Source organism: Dipodomys merriami, unplaced genomic scaffold (genome assembly GCF_024711535.1).
Source record: "Dipodomys merriami isolate MVZ:Mamm:240054 unplaced genomic scaffold, mDipMer1.0.p SCAF_72, whole genome shotgun sequence".
In the NCBI taxonomy this organism is placed as follows: domain Eukaryota; kingdom Metazoa; phylum Chordata; class Mammalia; order Rodentia; family Heteromyidae; genus Dipodomys; species Dipodomys merriami.
In genome coordinates, this window is record NW_027206313.1 from 1608071 (window position 1) to 1627468 (window position 19398).

At 36.0% G+C, this 19398-nt stretch overlaps 1 protein-coding gene across 3 annotated transcripts in view; it reads left to right on the top strand.

Annotated features, from left to right (window-relative positions):
* LOC138818195 (kinesin-associated protein 3) overlaps positions 1 to 19398 on the top strand; it is a 117465-nt gene that overhangs the window by 40368 nt on the left and 57699 nt on the right. For all 3 annotated transcript variants that reach the window (XM_070009153.1, XM_070009155.1, XM_070009156.1), the window contains exons 11-12: positions 10433 to 10533; positions 17848 to 17956. In XM_070009153.1, the coding sequence (XP_069865254.1) occupies positions 10433 to 10533; positions 17848 to 17956 (210 nt within the window). The remainder of the gene's footprint in view (positions 1 to 10432; positions 10534 to 17847; positions 17957 to 19398) is intronic.

The following is a 19398-nucleotide window of genomic DNA, read 5'->3' on the forward strand; positions in this document are numbered from 1 at the left end:
CTTTTCTCCATAGTACTTACTAAATAACGTATTTCATATAATTTTCTTTGCCCTACCCATGTACTAATACCTCTAACTACCACATCCCCTAAATTATAAGCTTCATACAAATAAAAGTTGAGTCTGTGTTTTTCATGTTTCTATTCTCAATGCCTAGAACAATACCAGGCATATTATAGGATCTTAGTATTTTATGGATGATTAGATAGGTGGATGGAAGAAAGGAATAAAGATCCAAAGAGCTGAGCTTGAGACTGCTTTACTCTTTTTTAACTGAGTGTGGTATTAGGTAAACCAATGGATGTTCACTGAATTTTTCATCTTATTACAGAAAATAAGGGAATAAAATAGAGAATTGCTCTGAGAATCAGATGAGAGAATTAGCAGGTATTGATTTTATATCTAAGACTCAAAAATGTTAGTCAAGGTAAAGAGGAAGAAAAGAAAGGAAAAGACTTAATAAAATGAATGGTTACTGAATGAGATATCCACATTGGACAAGAAGAGACCGAAACCTGATTCTCCATCAGAAGTAGTTAGAGAAGCACTGTTCACATAAATTAAAATGAGAGATTTAATCCTAGATTAGCAAACTGTTCCTGAAAAGTATCCGGAAGTCTGTAATATACAAATAGAATACAAATTGCCCTACCTTGATACATCCCTTAGTTCATTTATAAGCAGAAATGAGAAGCTATTTAAAAAACGAGAAACTGAGGCCTCACATGCAGTGTTGCACTCCCATAACCCAGCCACCTGGGGAGTAACGGGATCCCAGCTCAAGGGCAGTTCTCAAAGCAGCGTTAGCCAAGCCCCTTCCACAGTGGACTCTGTGTGCTGGAATCCTAGTTGTATGGGCGCCAAACGTAAGAGGATTAAGCTCCCAGTCTTCCCCAGGCAAAACACCAGACCCTACAGTCGGGAAGGCAAAGAGACAGGAGGGGAACTTAAGAGTAGAGTGTCTGCCTCACAAACCCAAGGCCCTGGCCTCAAGCCCCAGAACTGGAGAAAAAAAAAAATTGAGGAGGTATTCTTCTTCTACAGACATTATTAAATTTTGATAGTTTTAATGACTGTATAGCTGTTAATCAAGGTTTATATATATTCGTTGACTACTTGGTTAACCTATTTGCAACTTAACAGAAAAGTGAACTAGCTCAGTAATCGTTTCCTCTGATCTCCAGAGCTACATTATTTGGTGATAATTAGATATTATACTGAACATTACTACTATTAAAATTTCAGCGATGGCATAAATCTTGACTCAAATTCCTATCTCTGTATGAATCTTCCCTTTTGTAGGTTTAAGAGTTGTAAGTTTGTGTTTATTTGCATGATTTGTTTTTGTAGAAGCGAATTTATTGGTTGTGTCAGAAAAGTTAAATTTTAGGGCTGGGATGTAGCTCAGTGGCAAAGTGCTTGCCTAGCAAGTGCAACATCCTGGGTTCGATCCCCAGTACCAAAAAAGAAAAGACAAAAAAAATACAGTTAAGAAAAGTTAAATTTTAGACTGAATGGCACATGTCAGGCCTGTTTTGCAATTTCAGGTGAATCATTTCCAAAGGACCCAGCTTTTTAGTAAGAATAACATGAGACCATATTGTCTTCATTGGACAACAAATTAGTTTGGTAGGGGTCCCTAATTGATAAATGTGTTCCTCTGTATTCCGTGGGTAGACCCAGAATTGGTTTTGAGGGTAAGAATGGCACCTTATTTCTTCTGTCTACATTACATTTGGTAATCTGGGTTTAAAGGCATTTTAGCAGGCTGGAAAGATTTCAGCTGCATCTAGGACTCAGTCCAGGTCAAGAGTCAAGAGCTAAGTGACAAATGTTTGACTTTTTCTGGTTTAGACAAGTCTGATTTCCCTTATTATGTGAGATCACCAGAGTAGATACTATAAGACTCCAAACTTTGATCTCATTGAAATTAAGGGTGATTTCCTTTGACAATTCTGTCATGTATCCTTAACACAAAATTGACAAAGTTAAGCTCTGAACACCTTTGAAATTCTCTCATCATGTTAAATTCGCATTTTCATTACATTTTAATATAAGCTAATTTTTAATTTGTCACCAACATAAAAAGAAATAAACTATTTTGTGTGTGTAGCCTTTTCAGACTGTTAAAGCCTGTTCAACAGTGGTCAGAATAATGTTTTCTGAATAGAAGGCCTTCACATTTTTTTTGAAAGTATATTGCTTTTTATTGATGGTTTCTTTAAGAAACTTAAAGTACATTTTAAAAAATTAACTTGTTTGGCCTGTTTATTACAAAACTGTTATGGAATTTCACACATGTTTCATAACTCGGCTCCTCACAGACTACTGCGCTGTTTCTCAGTTTTAATAGGCCTCATTTATCCTATAAATAAACCTACATTTTCCTACCTGATCAAGTGAGCAAACAATAGGGGTCACATGTGGCAAACACTCTTAACAAAAAGCACATGTCTGGCTGTCAGGGTGAGGCAGAGTCATATCAAGATTGCTTGAAGTTATTAATGGCAGTAAAATTTATGCTTCCTCCTGTTTTCCCAATTAAATCAAAAAGCCTTTTTTTCTTAAGGTTCTTCTATCACCAGATGGTTCCAATACTGTTTGTGTGACTATTGCCTGCGGTGTCTCCATTTCTAGATAGTAAAAGTTGGCCATAGCACAGTAAGTCGGTGATTATGGGCCAGTAAGCGCGAAGGCAGTCATTGTTAATGGCTTTATTTCGGTCCTTGTCATTTGCATCACAATTCTGCATATTTTGTAGGGCTTGTTGTAAAAAACTTGTAATATTCTCTGAATATTAGCAAAAATTCCACAGACAAGGTGATATGTGAAGACTTGCTGAAAAGTAAACTATATAACTAGTCGAACACACTAAAGAAAGGATAAAATTCCCATCAAGAACTCTGGACAGTGGAACACTCATTTAGTTAACAGCTAATCCTATAAAGACCCGTTTAACTTAGTGGAAAATTCTCATTGTGTTAAATAACTGATGAAAAAAAAATCACACAGCCCAAAGCTGCTGCTATGCTTTTTTCACACTGGTCAATTGTGACCTATATATTCTGTCATTTTTTTCCCCACTTAACTCTTGGTTAAAACCTGGTGACTATTGCCTGTTCACCATCCAGTATCATTTCAATCTTAAAAACTGGTGGGTCCAAATTTTAATTTAAACTAAAGCTAAACTAAAGTACGTATTATGTATTTTCACTCTATGAGGTGAGAAATAAGCATAAGATGTGTATTAAAGATGTCCTAGGACTGGGATGTAGTTCATGGTAGAATTCTCACCTAGCAGGCTGAGGCTTTCACTTCTATAACCAGCACATGGAAAAATAAATTAATAAAAGTGCTCTACGGAACTTAAACTTTCTTTTTTAAAGACGAAAGTTAAGTAATGAGTACCTACCTTCAGTAAGTAGCTATATTGAATAATTGTTGCAGTCATCTTTAAAAGTAGGAGTTTCAGCCTATGGCATTTTCATTATACTGTATTATGGATTGGGCTTTTAGGGCTGTAATGCCATATTCAACTTAAAGATGTGATTTTTTTTTGAAGCATCTTGTATTCATACAGGTTTTCCAGAATAATGTATTACCTTACTGCTGCTCTCTTCCAGTACAGGTGTGCTAATGTTTCCACTTCTCTCTACCTTTGCACGAAGCCTTTGTGACTTCAAAGGGACTACTTGCTTTGAATGAAGACATGGGGTGTAGAAGGGAATGAGAATCTAGCTAATAATGTGGCCCATAACTTGTGTTCTCACTCTGTTTTCACAAAGTGTTGGGCTGGGTCTGCTACAGACCGGAAATTTGGCTTTGAGTTCCTATGTTCAAAACTCATATTTCTGCTTGACTGAACTGTGAATGGAAAATCCCAAGTGTCTTACAAAATTAGAAGCTGATAGTGTTGAGACTAATCACTTCAGAGGTGAAAAAACTGAAGGCATTTTAAAACTCAAAACCCATCAGCATGTGCTTTGCCCTTTAATTGGCAGAAAATCAGTTGTGAGAACAGCCCAGAAAGCTGATTTTTTTCCCCCTCTCTGAGCTGCTCCAGCTGAATTACAGCTGTAAATTTCTTTAAAAAGAAAGGGGGGAGGGGCAATGTTTCTTATAAACTCTTGAATGTACTTTATAAGTGCAATAATTCCCACGAAATCAGTTACTGGAGTTAATGGCCAGTTTGTTAAGGTATTAACTACCTTCAGCTGGGAATGACCAATTTGGGGAGAATGGCTGCACAAATGCTAAGATAATTCAGTAACACTTTCAAATAATGATCCAGCTAATTAACGTCGAATTCCTGTGGAAATCCTATGGAAGTACTTATGACCTCTGTATTTAATAGCCAGTGAGTTCATCATGATTCATGTTTATTACCATAAATACCAAAGGAATTATAATGACTAGGCCTTTTTTTCCATCCTGCCCTTATTACTTGAACAGATTTGACTAATTCACCTCCAATCATTAAGAACCTCCTTTGAAAAAATTCAGTCTTTTCACTGCTCTGCTCAAAATCTACAGAGCCTTTGGTACCATGACAGAATAGCAGTTGTTAGCCTGATTATACTTGGGATGCCATTAGGGAATAATTGATGTCTGTAAGTCTTAAAGGAGCCCTTTTGAAATGTTGTCCATGAACAGGGTATAGAGGGCTGGATCATAGTTGATTAGCTCAAGTTCATGGTTTCTAGTCATGAATTCTTACAGGAAAATCATATCCTCCAAATCCGTATTTCTTGTAGGAATTTACTTAGGGTATGTAATTTTTTCCCCTTGAAGTTTACTTTTTTTCAAGAATTTAGATATCTTTTTCTCCCATTGAATGAAGAAAACTATTTATTAGTTTATAATAAAGGATAAGCTTTTCACTTTACTACCAGTTTAATCTCTCTAATGACTGTTTATTGCTATGTGATCCACAAATTAGCTTTTTAAGTAATAATACTAAATGTTTCCTGCCAGAAAGCCTTTGCTTTCTGTGCTCGGCTGGATTTTGAGCACAGAAGTAGATGAGATCAGGTTATCTCTAGGTATCTTACAATTCCATGTATTCACTTTTGCCCTTAAACGTTCTGTCCTTTGGTTGTAGCTTTCAGCTGTTACATGCCATCAAGCTATATGCTTCATTTATGATACGGTAAATAAGATTCTGTGATTTTTATACTATAGTCTTCATTCACGCATTGAAGATTCTTGGAAGTAAAACAATGTCTGTAGCAATAGAATACGAAGAAATCTAGAATCAGGAAAGTAATGGGAGTAACGAGAGATTTATAAAATACCCATTGTTTCTGAATGAAGAGGGAACTCCAGTTTGTATCTTTTTTCATTCATTTAATAAACACAGAAAGGGAGAAATTAATTTCATAGATATTTATATATCATTGCTTAAGTTCTGAGAAATTGACCCAGACAAATCCAGAAGACACATCAGCCACTTGAGTCAGATAGACTTCTAAATATAGTATTACAGTCCCTTAGATCGTCATCACCACCTTTCACAGCACTAGTTCTACTCTAGTTTGTTTCAGACAAGATATAAGGGGTAATACCTCTGCTCATCTAACTTTTATTTATCTGGGACATGCTGTTTAAGGTAAAGGAAGGACTGGGAATGTGTCTTAGTGGTAGAGTGTTTGCCTAGCATGCATGAAGCCCTGAGTTCGATTCCTCAGTACCATATAAACAGAAGAAGCTGGACGTGTAACACTATGGCTCAAGTGGTAGAGTGCTAGCCTTGAGCAAAAGCAGCTCAGGGACAGTACCAAGCCCTTTGTTCAAGCTCCAGGACTGGCAAAAAAAAAAAAAAAAGGTAATCAAAGCATGGTAGGTAGCTTGTGAGTTTTGTCTTCCATGATCTCAGACTTCTCTCGTACCCTTTTGTCCACTTGGTAACCCATCAACTCTGCAGACACCACTGCCTCACTCCAGAGGTGAAAGGCAGTACTGTTAGTTCTGTCACAGAGAAGTACAGGAGGAGGAAAGATAATTTGTATGTGCAGGGCAAGGAAGGAGTTTATTTTCTTTTCTCAATTGCTTGCTATTTAAGGAGCTTATAACTATAAGAATCACAAAATGATGTCAATTCTTATGAAATACGGGTCAGAGTGGAGCCCTGCATATAAAATGACTCTAAATTCCACAATTGAGGAATCGTTGAGCGTTACAGGAAGATTAGTAGATAAAAAAGACAGGTGGTCTGTCACAGGCTATGAATATACCTCCCACTCTGCTGCCTCTCAAACCTACTTTATTTCTAGTTATAGCACCAGTCTTGGTAGAAAAACATGAAGTCCCTTATGTATCACGGTTCTACTGGTAAAACAGAAAAATACTGTTGTCAGCGTATATTTATTGAGTTGGTTTAGTTTGTGTCAGACACTAAGCTAATTGCTCTACCAGCATTCTCTTGCCTAATTCTTTCACAGACAACTCGAAGCACATAATTTCAACAGCATTAATGAAGGAGGACATTCATTAATCTTTAATTAACCACCAAAAAGCTGAAGTGGAGCTCAAGTAGTAGAGTACTAGCCTTGAGCAAAATAGTGCCCAAGTCGCAGCACAAGTGCCAAGAAAATAAGTAAATAAATCTGTGAATCTTTAGATCGTGCTAGTCTTTTTTTTTTATTGTGAAAATACTGTACAGAGGGGTTATAATTACATGGGCAAGATAATGAGTACATTTCTTATCAAGCATTGTAGCATCCTCCTTTGTTTCCACTTCCCATCCCTTCCCATCTTCCCCTCCACTCCCCAACCAATCCTCCTCCCCCGCCCCACCAAAGTTGTAAAGTTCATTTTCCACATAACATCTTGTACATCTCATTGTTGCAATGGGTCCACCTGTATCTCTAGTTAAAGGATTTGTTTTTCCCCTTCCCCTCCACAAATTATACTCACATCAAATACAGTGAAAGCAGGGGTTATACATACCGTGGGGGAGGGACATACAAAGCAACAAAGAAATCATCTTATAAATGTGTTAGAAACAATCGCATGAAAGAAAAAAACATTTGAATACGTATCTTAGGGTTCATTTCCCTAACATCAACTTATCTGACCTTTTCTGCTTGACTCAGACATATACTAGTTATTGCAAATAAAGGAAACTATGGGACCTATGTTTCTTTGGGCCTGGCTTACTTCACTTAATATAATTTTTTCCAAGTCTTTCCATTGTGCTAGTCTTAAAATATTAAGATCAGAAACATTTAATTTACCTCTACTTCATAATTTTTACATTTCATTTCCCTCCAAATACAGTTCTTACTTTCAAATCATTGGTATAAATATTATATTTTATATGAATATTAGCTTCATTTTTGCATTTTAAATATCTCCCAATCCTGGAGGTACCTGGTAGCTCCCTCTCAGATATGGAGGATCACAGTTTGAGTCCAGTCCAGCAAAAAATAAGGCTGGAGATGTGGCTCAAGTAGGAGAGCACCAGACTAGCAAACTTTAGGCCTTGGGTTCAACCCTTGTAACACACACACACACACACACACACACACACACACACACACACACACACACACACACACACACACACACACACACACACACACACACACACACACACACACACACACACACACACACACACACACACACACACACACACACACGTATTTCCTGAATACATTGTATTCTTTATAGTTGAATTGGTGAACTTGCAGATTTTAGTGAAAATATCTTTTCATCTGAGAAATATATAAAATACTAATTATTGTATCTGAAGTTACTGTTTGTATTACTTATATAAGCAGTAGAAAATAGGTTTTAAAAGTACTTTATAAAGATGTATAAAGCCTAGATTAAAAATAATTTTTAAATAATTTTTATTGTAAGTGGTTACATAAATTTCACAATTTTACAGTGTTGTGAGATAATGATAGTTAAAGTCACAAACACATTTTAACCTTCACAAGGCAGATTGTCATTATCAGGGTCTATAATGTTTGTAAATTCTATGAGCTTTGACAATACAACTGTTTGGGTGCTATGTACATTTCTTTCCTTTCACTTAGTGTCAGCGGTTCCCTCTGTCTCGCTCGTTCCCTCCCTGCCATCGCTGCCCTTGAGTGGCTTAGCTCATTTTCATCCATGTCCAGTGCAGCTGATGGCCCTCTGCTGTATATTGTCCCATTTCCCTCCTCCTAGCTTCCCTCAGATGTGCACATTGATATACCATATATGTAGTCAAGAACATGGAGTCCTTTAGCAATTATACAACCAGATGAGTGGGGGTCCTTTGTTTCTCAAGTCTTGTTGACTTTGTTGTATCTCCTTGCAGTTTGGATTTAACATCCACATATCGGGGACACCATGTGCCATTTGTCTCTTAGCTCTTGGCTTACCTCACTCAAAATGATTGGTTCTACTTCCATCCATTTCCCTGTGAATGCCATTATTTTCTCCTTTCTAATGGCTGCATAATATTCCATTGTATATAGGTACCACAATTTTTGGATCCATTCATCTGTGGTGGGGCATCTGGGTGGTTTCCATATCTTGGCTATTGTGAACAATGCAGCAATAAACATGGAGGTGCATGTGTCCTTGTATCCTGGTTCCTGTTGCTCAGGGTAGAGGCCTAGGAGTGGTATGGCTGGGTCATGGGGGAGGTCTATATCTAGCTTTCTGAGATATCTCCAGACTATTTTCCAAAGTGGTTGTATAAGTATACATTCCCACAAGCAGTGCCGTAAGGTTCCTCTTTCTCCGCATCCCCTCCAGCATTTGTCCTTGGCTGACTTTAGGATGTGGGCCATTCTGACTGGGGTAAGGTGGTATCTCAGGGTTGTTTTTATTTGCATTTCTTTTATAGCCAGGGATAGCGAGCATTTCCTCATGTGTTTCTTTGCCGTTTTTATCTCTTCTGAGAAGTCTCTCTTTAGTTCCCTTGCCAATTTAGTGATTGGTTTGTTAGATTTGGGAGGGGTTAGTTTCTTGAGTTCCCCATATATAATGGATATTAGGCCCTTGTCTGATATATTGCTGGTATTTTTCCCAATTGCCTACCTGTCTTTCTACTTTGGTAGCTATGTCTTTAGCTGTGCAGAAACTTTTTATTTTCAGGTAGTCCCATTTGTAGAGTCTCTCTCCAATTTGTTGTGACTCTGGGACTTTGTTCAGGAAGGTCCTGCCTACTGTCTATCCTACTCTGTCCTGCAGCAGTTTCAGAGTTTCAGATTTGATGTTAAGATCTTTAATCCATTTTGAGTTGATGTTAGTGCATGGTGATAGGCTGGGGTCCACTGAGTCTTCTGCATGTGGCCGCCCAGTTTTCCCAGCACCAGTAGTTGAAGAGGATATGTTTCTTCCACTGCATGTCTTTGGCTCCTTTGTCAAATATCAGCTGGCTATGTGTATGTGATTTTATTTCTGGATCTTCTAATCTGTATCGGTCTTTGGGTCTGTTTTTGTGCCAGTACCATGCTGTCTTTGTTATTATGGCTCTATAGTAGAGCTTGAAATCCGGTATCGTGATCCCTCTCACGTTGTTTCTTTTGCCTAGAATTGTTTTGGCTATTCTAGGTTTTTAGCTGTTCCATATGAATTTTGGGATTGTTTTCTCTATTTCAGTAAAGAACATCATTGGGATTTTGATGGGAATTGCATTGAATATGTAGATCATTTTTGGCAGTATGGCCATTTTCACTATATTAAGTCTTCCTACCCAAGAACATGGAGGTCTTTCCATTTCCTGGTGTCCTCTATGATTTCTTTCCTTAGGTTTTTGTAGTTTTCACTAAATAGTTCCTTTACATCTTTGACTAGGCTAATTCCTAGATATTTTATTTTTAAAAATAATTATTTTTTAAAATGCACTGTACTACATATATCAGTCCCAAAAGACTGATAGCATTTTATGTGAAAAATAGTTTGACGCTATGATATAAAAATATTTAAGATAATTACTATAGTATAACCCAATAAAGATGTTGGAAGCAGACAATCCTCTATTAAATCCCTACTCAATCATTTAAAAAGATATGAGGCAAGTATTTTTTTTTTCCTTAAGTCTCATGATCCTCACCTGAAGAGATGTAAGATCTGTTTGACAGATTGCTTTGAAGATTCAGTGCCCTGAGTTCAGTTTAGTATGGCGCTTGCTGTGATAGGTGAATGCCTAATGATTAATATTGGCAACCGTTCCTTAAGTACCTACTTTGTATTAAGTGCTAGTCTCAAGGCGGGGAATAAGGTGGTAAATCAGAGCCCTGTTTTTTGGAACTTATATATCAAGTAATACATTTTATAGATCAGAGTTATCTAAGTACTTTGAATGCTATGTTAAAAATAATAGAAAAAATTTAAAAAATAGAATAAAATAAATATACTTACTATACTTGAAAAAAATAATAGATAGATCTCACATGTATCATTGTACCCTTTTCTTTTTTATTCTTAGGAAATGAAAACTACAAACAGATTGCAATGTGTGTACTTTACCATATAAGCATGGATGACCGCTTTAAATCTATGTTTGCATACACAGACTGCATACCACAGGTAACTAGTTTATAAGATCTATAAATGTTTTCACCCTCTTGTTAGACTTTTTTCCTTAAAAATTCTAATTAATATAAATTTGTATAAAAATATTTATAACATATCTAACTCTTGTCTAAAATAAGCTAAGTCTGGGTTCTGTCTCTAGCACTGAAAATTTTAAAAAAGACTGTCTAGAAATAAAAATAACTTTAATTAACCTAGGGATAATTAACATTTTGGTACCTTGGCCTCTCTCTGCTTAAAAGATAAAAATATATTGGGATTAGCCAGGTGCTGGTGGCTCACACCTGTAATCCTAGCTACTCCGGAGGCTAAGATCTGAGGATCATGGTTCAAAGCCAGCCCAGGCAGGAAAGACTGTGAGACTCCTATCTCCACTAAATCATCAGAAAACTGGAAGTGGCACTGTAGCTCACGTGGTAGAGCCCTCGCCTTGAACTAAAGAGCTGAGGGACAGCACCCAAGCACAGAGTTCAAGCCCCATGACCGACCAAAAAAAAAAAAATATATATATATATATACATATATATATGAATTATATTGTATATGTAATTTTATATGTTGCTTTATCACTTAATCATGGCATGTTTTCATATCACTGAACATTCTTTGAAAATGTTTATAGTTTAGCAAACAAAATAAATGAAAATATTATAAATATCATAATTGTAAATTCTCATCCACATCTATGAATGTTTCTTTAGTTTAAATTCCTAAAATTCAAATAAGCATCAAAATATGTGAACATTTGTGCCTTTGACAATTTAGGCCAAATGCTACAAAGGCATTCATTTATATTTCCAACTAGTACTTCACTTTTAACAGTAGCAGTTATTAATGTCTCTCTAAAATATAGGGGATCAATTTTTCTATGTACTTGCATTTTCATGGGTGTTTAGTGAAGTTGAACATGTTTCATGTGTTTATTTTCCATATTCTAGTATTATTTTCTATTAACATATTTTATCTATCAATATTTTAACATTGATAAAGGCAATATATAGCTAATTCTGTACTATGAATATTTCTCAAGTTAATAATTTACATTTTAATCTTGTATATAGTTAATTTTTTAGTGCTTCACATTCTCTAATGGAAAATGTTTCATCAAAATTCTTGTGGTTTTCGGGCTGGGAAGTTAGCTCAGTGATAGAGCGCTTGCCTTGAATGCAAGAGACCCTGTGTTTGATTGCTCAGCACCACACAAGCAGAAAAGGCCAGAAGTGGTATTGTGGCAGAAGTGGTAGAGCGCTAGCCGTGAGCTGAAGAACTGAGGGACAGCGCCCAGGCCCAGAGCTCAGGCCCACGACTGACAAAAAAAAAAATTCTTTTGGTTCAATAGCCCTGTTTTCAAGAAAGATTTTTCTTTGACTCTATTTTTTGATATACTTCTAATGTTAGGTTTACTTATGTTGAAGGAGATTACCAATTTTTTTTTCCCTGTGACCAGGGTTCAAACTTGTTATTACACATTTTTGTTCATTGGCTGCACTCTGCCACCTGAGCCAGGCCTCTAACACCCCAGTTTTTGTGGAGCCAGTTCTGGGGCTTGAACTCAGGGCCTAGGCACTGTCCTTAAGCATTTGTGCACAAGGCTAGTGCTTTACCACAGTGAACCACAGTGCTATTTCCCCAGTTTTTTTTCATAGACTGCTTCATAATGTTTGTGATTCTATTTATGTGGTTGTGCTCTTTGGGAATTTACATTCATGCAATCGTTATTGTGTCATTAACTATGAATAAATGAAGCTCTGGATATCATATTCAAAGCCCAGGTTGGGCCGCTTTTGATATTATATTATTTTTTATAAAATAGTTTTCTAATATAAGAAAAGTAAAATTATGATATGTATAATATATAGTAAAAATAATGCTATTAAAAAGCAATTCAGGAAAATATGACAGTCATACTAATGTTCTCATAATACTGTTACTGGGCAATTCCTTGTTATCCTAATATGAATTATGAAATGTAGGCTACATTGAGTATTTAAAACACAGTAAAAATAGATGATAATTTCTCTTTTCATTAGTCTTTTATTCATTCTAATTTAGTGGGACAGCGTTAAAATTGAATATGCTTCTTTGGAATTATTTTTTTTTACTTATATTTGAGAAACTGGTGAACTCTGAAGGACAGTTTCTTTGCCTTTTATATCAGGGGATAAACTAATTATGGCTGTAGAAAATAGACATCCTTCAAAGAATATACAGTACATCTTATCTAACAAGACAGGGTCCTTTATGGTGATAAAATGTGTCAGACTATAGCTCATGCACAGAGTAATCAAACCCTTTGTCAAACAAGTGTTCAGTAAAAGAGTAGCCATGTCAAAAAGAGATTACAGATGATTTACTACAGTCACACTCCACATGTTCTAAGGACTTTCTGCTTTGCAGATTCAAAGGGTGTTCCTTTTCCGATCTCATTTAGTGTCAGAATTTCATTGACTGCAGGATATGAATTGGAAAGCAGCCAAGAAAGAATAATATTCTTGGAGAGATTGATTCTTTCTATCCAGTTTAGTTTTGAAAAGAATAACATTAAATTTAAAGATGCAAATGAGGAAGAATATAAAACCTACAGCTTTCTCCTTTAGAATGTTTAGTATAAAAAATAAAATATTAAATTTATTTTAAGCCAGTAAATCAAAAACAAAAGCCTGTTTACCTTTTAGATGTTATCATTGTTTCTTTTTAAAAATTTTTGTGCAGTTTTTCTGTAGCTTTTTAAGAGCGATGTTACTGCATGGATTTTCTTGCCGTTTCTAATGTCATTCATATATGTCACTAGTGGGGTTTTCAGAACACTTATTATCTGTATTTTATTAGCAAAACTTCCCAACACTCATTCAAAGCTCAAGGTTTTTTAGGTGTTTATTTCTGTTTTTGTTTTCTTTTTAGAATGTAAGGTTTCATGGAAATCATGAGAGTGTATTCACCCTGTTATGTTATATGCATATTGAAGTTTTTTATTATGAGGCAATGTTTTGAGGAAAACAAATGATGTCCAGAATATATTTGCTTACAAAGCGCTATCCAACCTGTAACTTGTACTTTACAGTGCCCAGTTTTGACATGTTTAGGAAAACGTGACTTATTGTTAACCCAGTACCAAGTTCATTGCAAAATAAAACAATGATAGAAAGCAAATTAGATATTAAATGACATTTTCAAGTTTCCTTCAGGAATTAAAAAGACATTCCTTTCAGAAATAATGTTGTAACTAGTGAGACTTGAATTTACCTGTGACAGCAAGCTGGTTAACTTACTTCCTAAAGAAAACCATATTAAGATTTGAATGGCTGTAAGATAAGGTCATATTTTTTTCTGTGTGAATTGTGTACCTTAATATTTGTTTAATAAAGATCTTCAAGTATTGTCCATGAATTTTCAAAAGAAAGCCTAAAAGAACCAAAGGTAGAAAAGCATTGGCCCAGTTATAATTCGTATTACTATAAATGATTATGAAAAGAGTGATTACATTCTTTAATTACATTAGATTCTATTGTGTGAATATATAATTATATATAATCTAATGTAGCTTATGTAACTGGCTGTGTGTAGTGCAAGTAACTGCACAAAAGTCAGGTACTCTTCATAAAATGTCAAGTCTTTCCTATTTTTGACCCATTCATGGTTCTATTTACTGTCTATATGAGTTTTATTGGATAAACCTATAATTAGATCAGCATTCACTTTCAGAATACTTAAGATCCAGAGTAGATGATTTTACATGCAACATTCCTCAGAAACTTTATTACTATATTGCTTTGCTTTCTTTTATAATTTAGTGCACCTAACTGCCCAATGTATTCTCATTTTCTTTGCCTATTTATCCCTATTATGCAAGATTTGAGGGCCATTTCATCTTCCTTCATACACAGTCTTAACGGGCTCATTGGGTAGATTGTTTCAAGTAAGCATATTTGGGATAACCAGGAGTTAATGGTTGTATTCTAATAATAGTTAAAAGTACACATTAACAGTTCATTGTTATTTAAACCTCTGAGATGCATGTTTTGTTTAAATAGGTGCAAATGCTATCCAGATGCTTATAAAAGTAGTTATTGGTAATAGGATGGCCAATCAAAGTACATGGCTAGGTAGTGATGTCATGATGTTATTTAATCTTTTACCCTAGAACAGAGTGCAAGAGTCTTCATAGTGATCCACATGTTTTTACCACAGTTGTCCTATTGGGCCCCTCTTTGATCTACATGCTTCTTTTCAGCTGAAGGCTGGTAAACGTCCTTTCTGACAGCCCCCTTTGCTCTTGCCTGCCATTATCTGCTGAAGTTCAGAAACCAGAGCATCACTTCAAACAAGAACGCTAGGGAGTAGCCAGTCAGAAGAGATTCCTGAGGCCTGCAGAGTTCTGGCATAATCATTCAAAGATGTTTGGGTAGAGGGTGGGGGTGGTAGAGGTGTATGTGCGTACAGAGAGCTGCAGGGGTTGGTCTCTGGTCACTGGTAAATAAGTGAAGTCAGGTGCCAGAGAGTCTAGACACAGTGGTTTCAGTCTTGGTCTTTGGTATCTGATACTCAATGTGGGACTGGTCTGATTGAACACTAGTGCTTCTTCATTGCACAGGCTAAAACCCTTTCAGGGCTTTCCTGTTAAATTACTAAAAGATGACAACAGACCGCTAAAACAGAACAAATCTAATTTTAATATTTCCTAGTTGCCAGTGATTACACTTACTTTTGAAGTACTCTGGGTAGCAATCAAATTGAAGACAATGTTGTTCTGTTGCTTGGAGTTTGAATTAAGCATTTTAAATTTGAATGCTTTCATTAATATTGAAGCATTTCTCTTATGAAAAACATTCCATATTATAATACATTCTGTTCATACTTAGTCCTAATTTATCTCTATTGTGAGGATGAAAGTTCAGTTAATTTTTAACACATGTACATTTTTTTAAATGTAGCTTCTGATTTTTTTCCACATGTAATTTGACATAAAAATTTATTTTTAATCCCTCACTTCTAAACAAATCACCTGTACCTCTGTTTTCAAGGGTAATTTTCCAAATTCCAAAGGCTAGTTTGAAATGCACACTTTGTATTAGTAATACATGTTTTGTGGGTTTATTTTCCATTTGTTTTGTTTTGTTTGTGATGATACTGGGGCTTGAACTCAGAACCAGAAAACTACCCTAGCTTTTTCACTGGAGGCTAAGCACTCTACCACTTGAGTGATACCTTCCAGCTTTTTGGTGATTAATTGGAAATGACAGTCTCACAGACTTTCCTGCCCAGGCTGGCTTTGAACCTCAATCTTCAGATCTCAGTCTCCTGAGTAGGTAGGATTACAGACATGAGCTTCTGCACCTATTTTGTGTATTTAAAACATCACTTCAATTTAATGAATTTTCATTATTAAAATGTTTCTCAATATTAGTAAAAATTCAGATGACATCTATAGTAAATTTTGCATTCTAGTATGAAAACATATTAAAGAATTATCACATTTTACTCATTTACTCATTATCAGGTTTTATACTGGCAATTTTATACACATGCCTATACATTTATTTGTCATATATATATATATATTACATGTATGATAGCAACATTTGATATATATATATATATATATATATCCACTGAATTTTATATTTACTAGAGAATCTTTTTAGTCTAAAGCATTATTAAGTGTTATTACTCCCGTATAACATGGTGGTTAGGAGCTGCAGTGTTAGGAAAGGCATGCTATATGCCAAATCATTCTGCTGCTACTTCCAGCATATAGATCAGTGCTTTTGTAAGAATGATACCTAACAATGGAGTGATGTTTTTGACTCTGGTTTGTTTGTTCTAGCACATAGCAATGACTATTTTTGCATGTTGGTCATATATCCTTTTTGAAACTCAGAAGTTACCTGAAAGAGGTTGGGGGTGGCTCACGTCAGATAGCTAGCCTAGCAGCACATGGCCCTGACTTCAAGCCATAGTATGCCTCTCCCCCAGCCCCCACCCCGGCAAGAAAAGAGTGGATGGGATTAACACAATGAGCAGTCAAAACAAGATTTAACAGAATGAGGTCTAAAATAGCACTGTGTCTGATTCATGAAGCCATAGTTTATTCTAAAAACAAAGTATTGCCCCAAGATTAAATATGGAAATTTTTAATTTCCATATTTTATAAATCTTAGGAGTAGCTTCCATATCTAGTAGCAAATTGGACTTGGAGAAATATATCCTTACATAATATACACTTAGTTTGCTGATTTGCCTAAAATAGAAAACTCTCTTCTCCAAACCATCACAAGTTCTTTTTTTTTTTTTTCGCAAATATTACTAATGAAAAGTCTAGATTATTGTCAGTTGGCATAGGTAACCAACTTTTTCCTAGCATTTTGTCTGCCTCTTCTCTGATCCTTTTCCCTTTATCACTGATTTTAATCTATACTGTCTTGCCTACAACTTCAGTTATCAGCCATATAAGACAATTCCTAATGTACTTTCAGTCAAGACATAAATCCAGATGTACGATTGCAACTTCCTGCTGAATACCTGTACTTTCTAGACTGTCTTATGCAGCTTTAACTCAACACACATAAAATCAAAACTGGATTATCATTTAAGATTTGGTCCTAGACTGGTTTTATATTATTGGGGGATATGTACCATCATCCAAGTCATTGCTAGGTAAAATTGAGAGTTGGGGCTGGGAAGGCAGCTCCGTGGTAGAGTGCTCGCTTGGCATGCATGAGGCCCTGGGTTTGATTTCCTCAATACCACTGAAGCAAAAAAAACTGGAAGTGACGCTGTGGCCTTGAGCTGAAGAGCTCAGGGACAGTGCCCAGGCCCAGAGTTCAGGCCCAGAGTTCTGGCCCATGAACAACAAAAAAAGATCTTGAGAGTCATCTTTGACTCCTTCTCCTACCTGAACCCCAATGTCTATTCAGCTATGAAGTCATATTTTATTTCTATCTCCTAATTAAAATTCCAATCAATCTTTGAGATTTCACTTAGTCCTTTAGAAAAGTTACATTTTTTCCTGTAATGTGACCTTTGTATAAGTGTTTTCTATGCTTGAAATGCTCAACTTCCAAGCAGTATTTTTCATTTCTTAACCGCAGAGGCTTACCTAATAGTTCTCTGTCCTCCGTTGTACTTGGTAACTTACATTACTGAGCATCTCATTCATCACCTGTGAATCAGTCATGCTAGTTTTGTGTTGAAATGTAGATTACATTACATTATATTCCAGTATATGATATAAGATCACACATTATCAGATTCTGCTTCAAAAAGTTGAGTTTCTGTTTTGAGTTAAGTATGTCCTGTGTTTTTTGCTAGTTAATGAAGATGCTCTTTGAATGTTCAGATGAACGAATTGACTTGGAACTGATTTCCTTTTGCATTAATCTTGCTGCTAACAAGAGAAATGTACAGCTTATCTGTGAAGGTGAGTGCCTTTGACCTTCATAAATAACCTCCTTGTCATATAATTGGCACAGAATGGAAAGCAGATAATAAGGAGCTAACAGTTACAGAATAAATGTAAGTTCTATCTTTAAATAGTTTCTTCATTATAGCTATAATTTTCTGACATGAGTAGAGATACTTTCAGGAACATTTTACAAACCAATGTCAGTGCTGATTTGAAATTTTATATATATACATATATATATGATATAAAATATATTTATTACTGTTCTGAGGCCTGAACTCAGGGCCTGTGTGAACTCAGGGCTTGCTCTCTAACAACTGGCGCTCTACCACTTAAGCCATACCTCTAGTGCAACGTTTTTTGTTTTTTGTTTTTTGTTTTGCTGATCCTGGAGCTTGAACTCGGGGCCTGGGCACTGTCCTTGAGCCTCTCTATGCTCAGTCTAGCTCTCTACACGTGAGCCACAGCACCACTTCTGGCTTTTTCTGCGTATGTGTTAATGAGGAATCAAACCCAGGGCTTCGTGCATGCTAGGCAAGCGCACTCCCACTCAGCCACATTCTCAGCCCTAGTGCAACAGTTTTGCTGGTTAATTGAAGTAGATTCTCAGGGACTTTTTGTTGAGACTAGCTTCAAACCAAGGTCCTCTGATCTCGGTCTTTTGAATAGCCACCAGTGCTTAGCTGAAAGGTAAGTTTTTTTAACTTTTTCTATATGAAAAGAAAATTTTATTTACCACTCACAATGAACAGTCATTGTTTCTGTATTTCAGTAAAAAGGTTTTGGATTTGTATTTTATGTGCTTGGAAAAGCAGTATAAGCTGGGTGCGTTAGCTCAAGCCTGTAATGCTGGCTGCTTTGGAGGCGGAGAGCAAGGGACTGCAGTTCATGGCCAGCCTGGTTATTAAAAAAATAAAGCATGCCAGACACCATCTCTGTTATTGGCTGGCTACCCCATTGTTTACCCACACACTTGTTTTCTCAGCTACACAGAAGCACAGAAGCACATGGCCAGATGCCGTGGTGGCTGCCCACAGCATGGGCACAAGTAGGCAATTCAGTGTACAAAGGGAGGAGGTCTGGCTCAGGTATTAGAGCTCTGCCTCGCATGCACAGGCCCTGGTTTCAGTCTCCAACGAAGAACAAAACAAACAAGGAAAGAAGGAAAGAAAGAAAGGCAGAAGATGTAGTAAATGTTCATAAAAGTACAAATTAAAAAAGGGGAAAAATAATGAAATCTTTGATACACCTAGAGATAAATATAAGTCAAATTGGTTTAATGATTCATTATATTTTTATTTTAAAATAAAAAGGTAATTCTCATGATTATCTTTTACGTTTAGTATCTTGAATATCATTTTACATGATTAAATACTTTTATAAAACAATTTTGCCATAATTTATTCCATTTTTTTGTTTGTTTTGTTTTTGTTTTTTTGGTCAGTCATGGGGCTTGA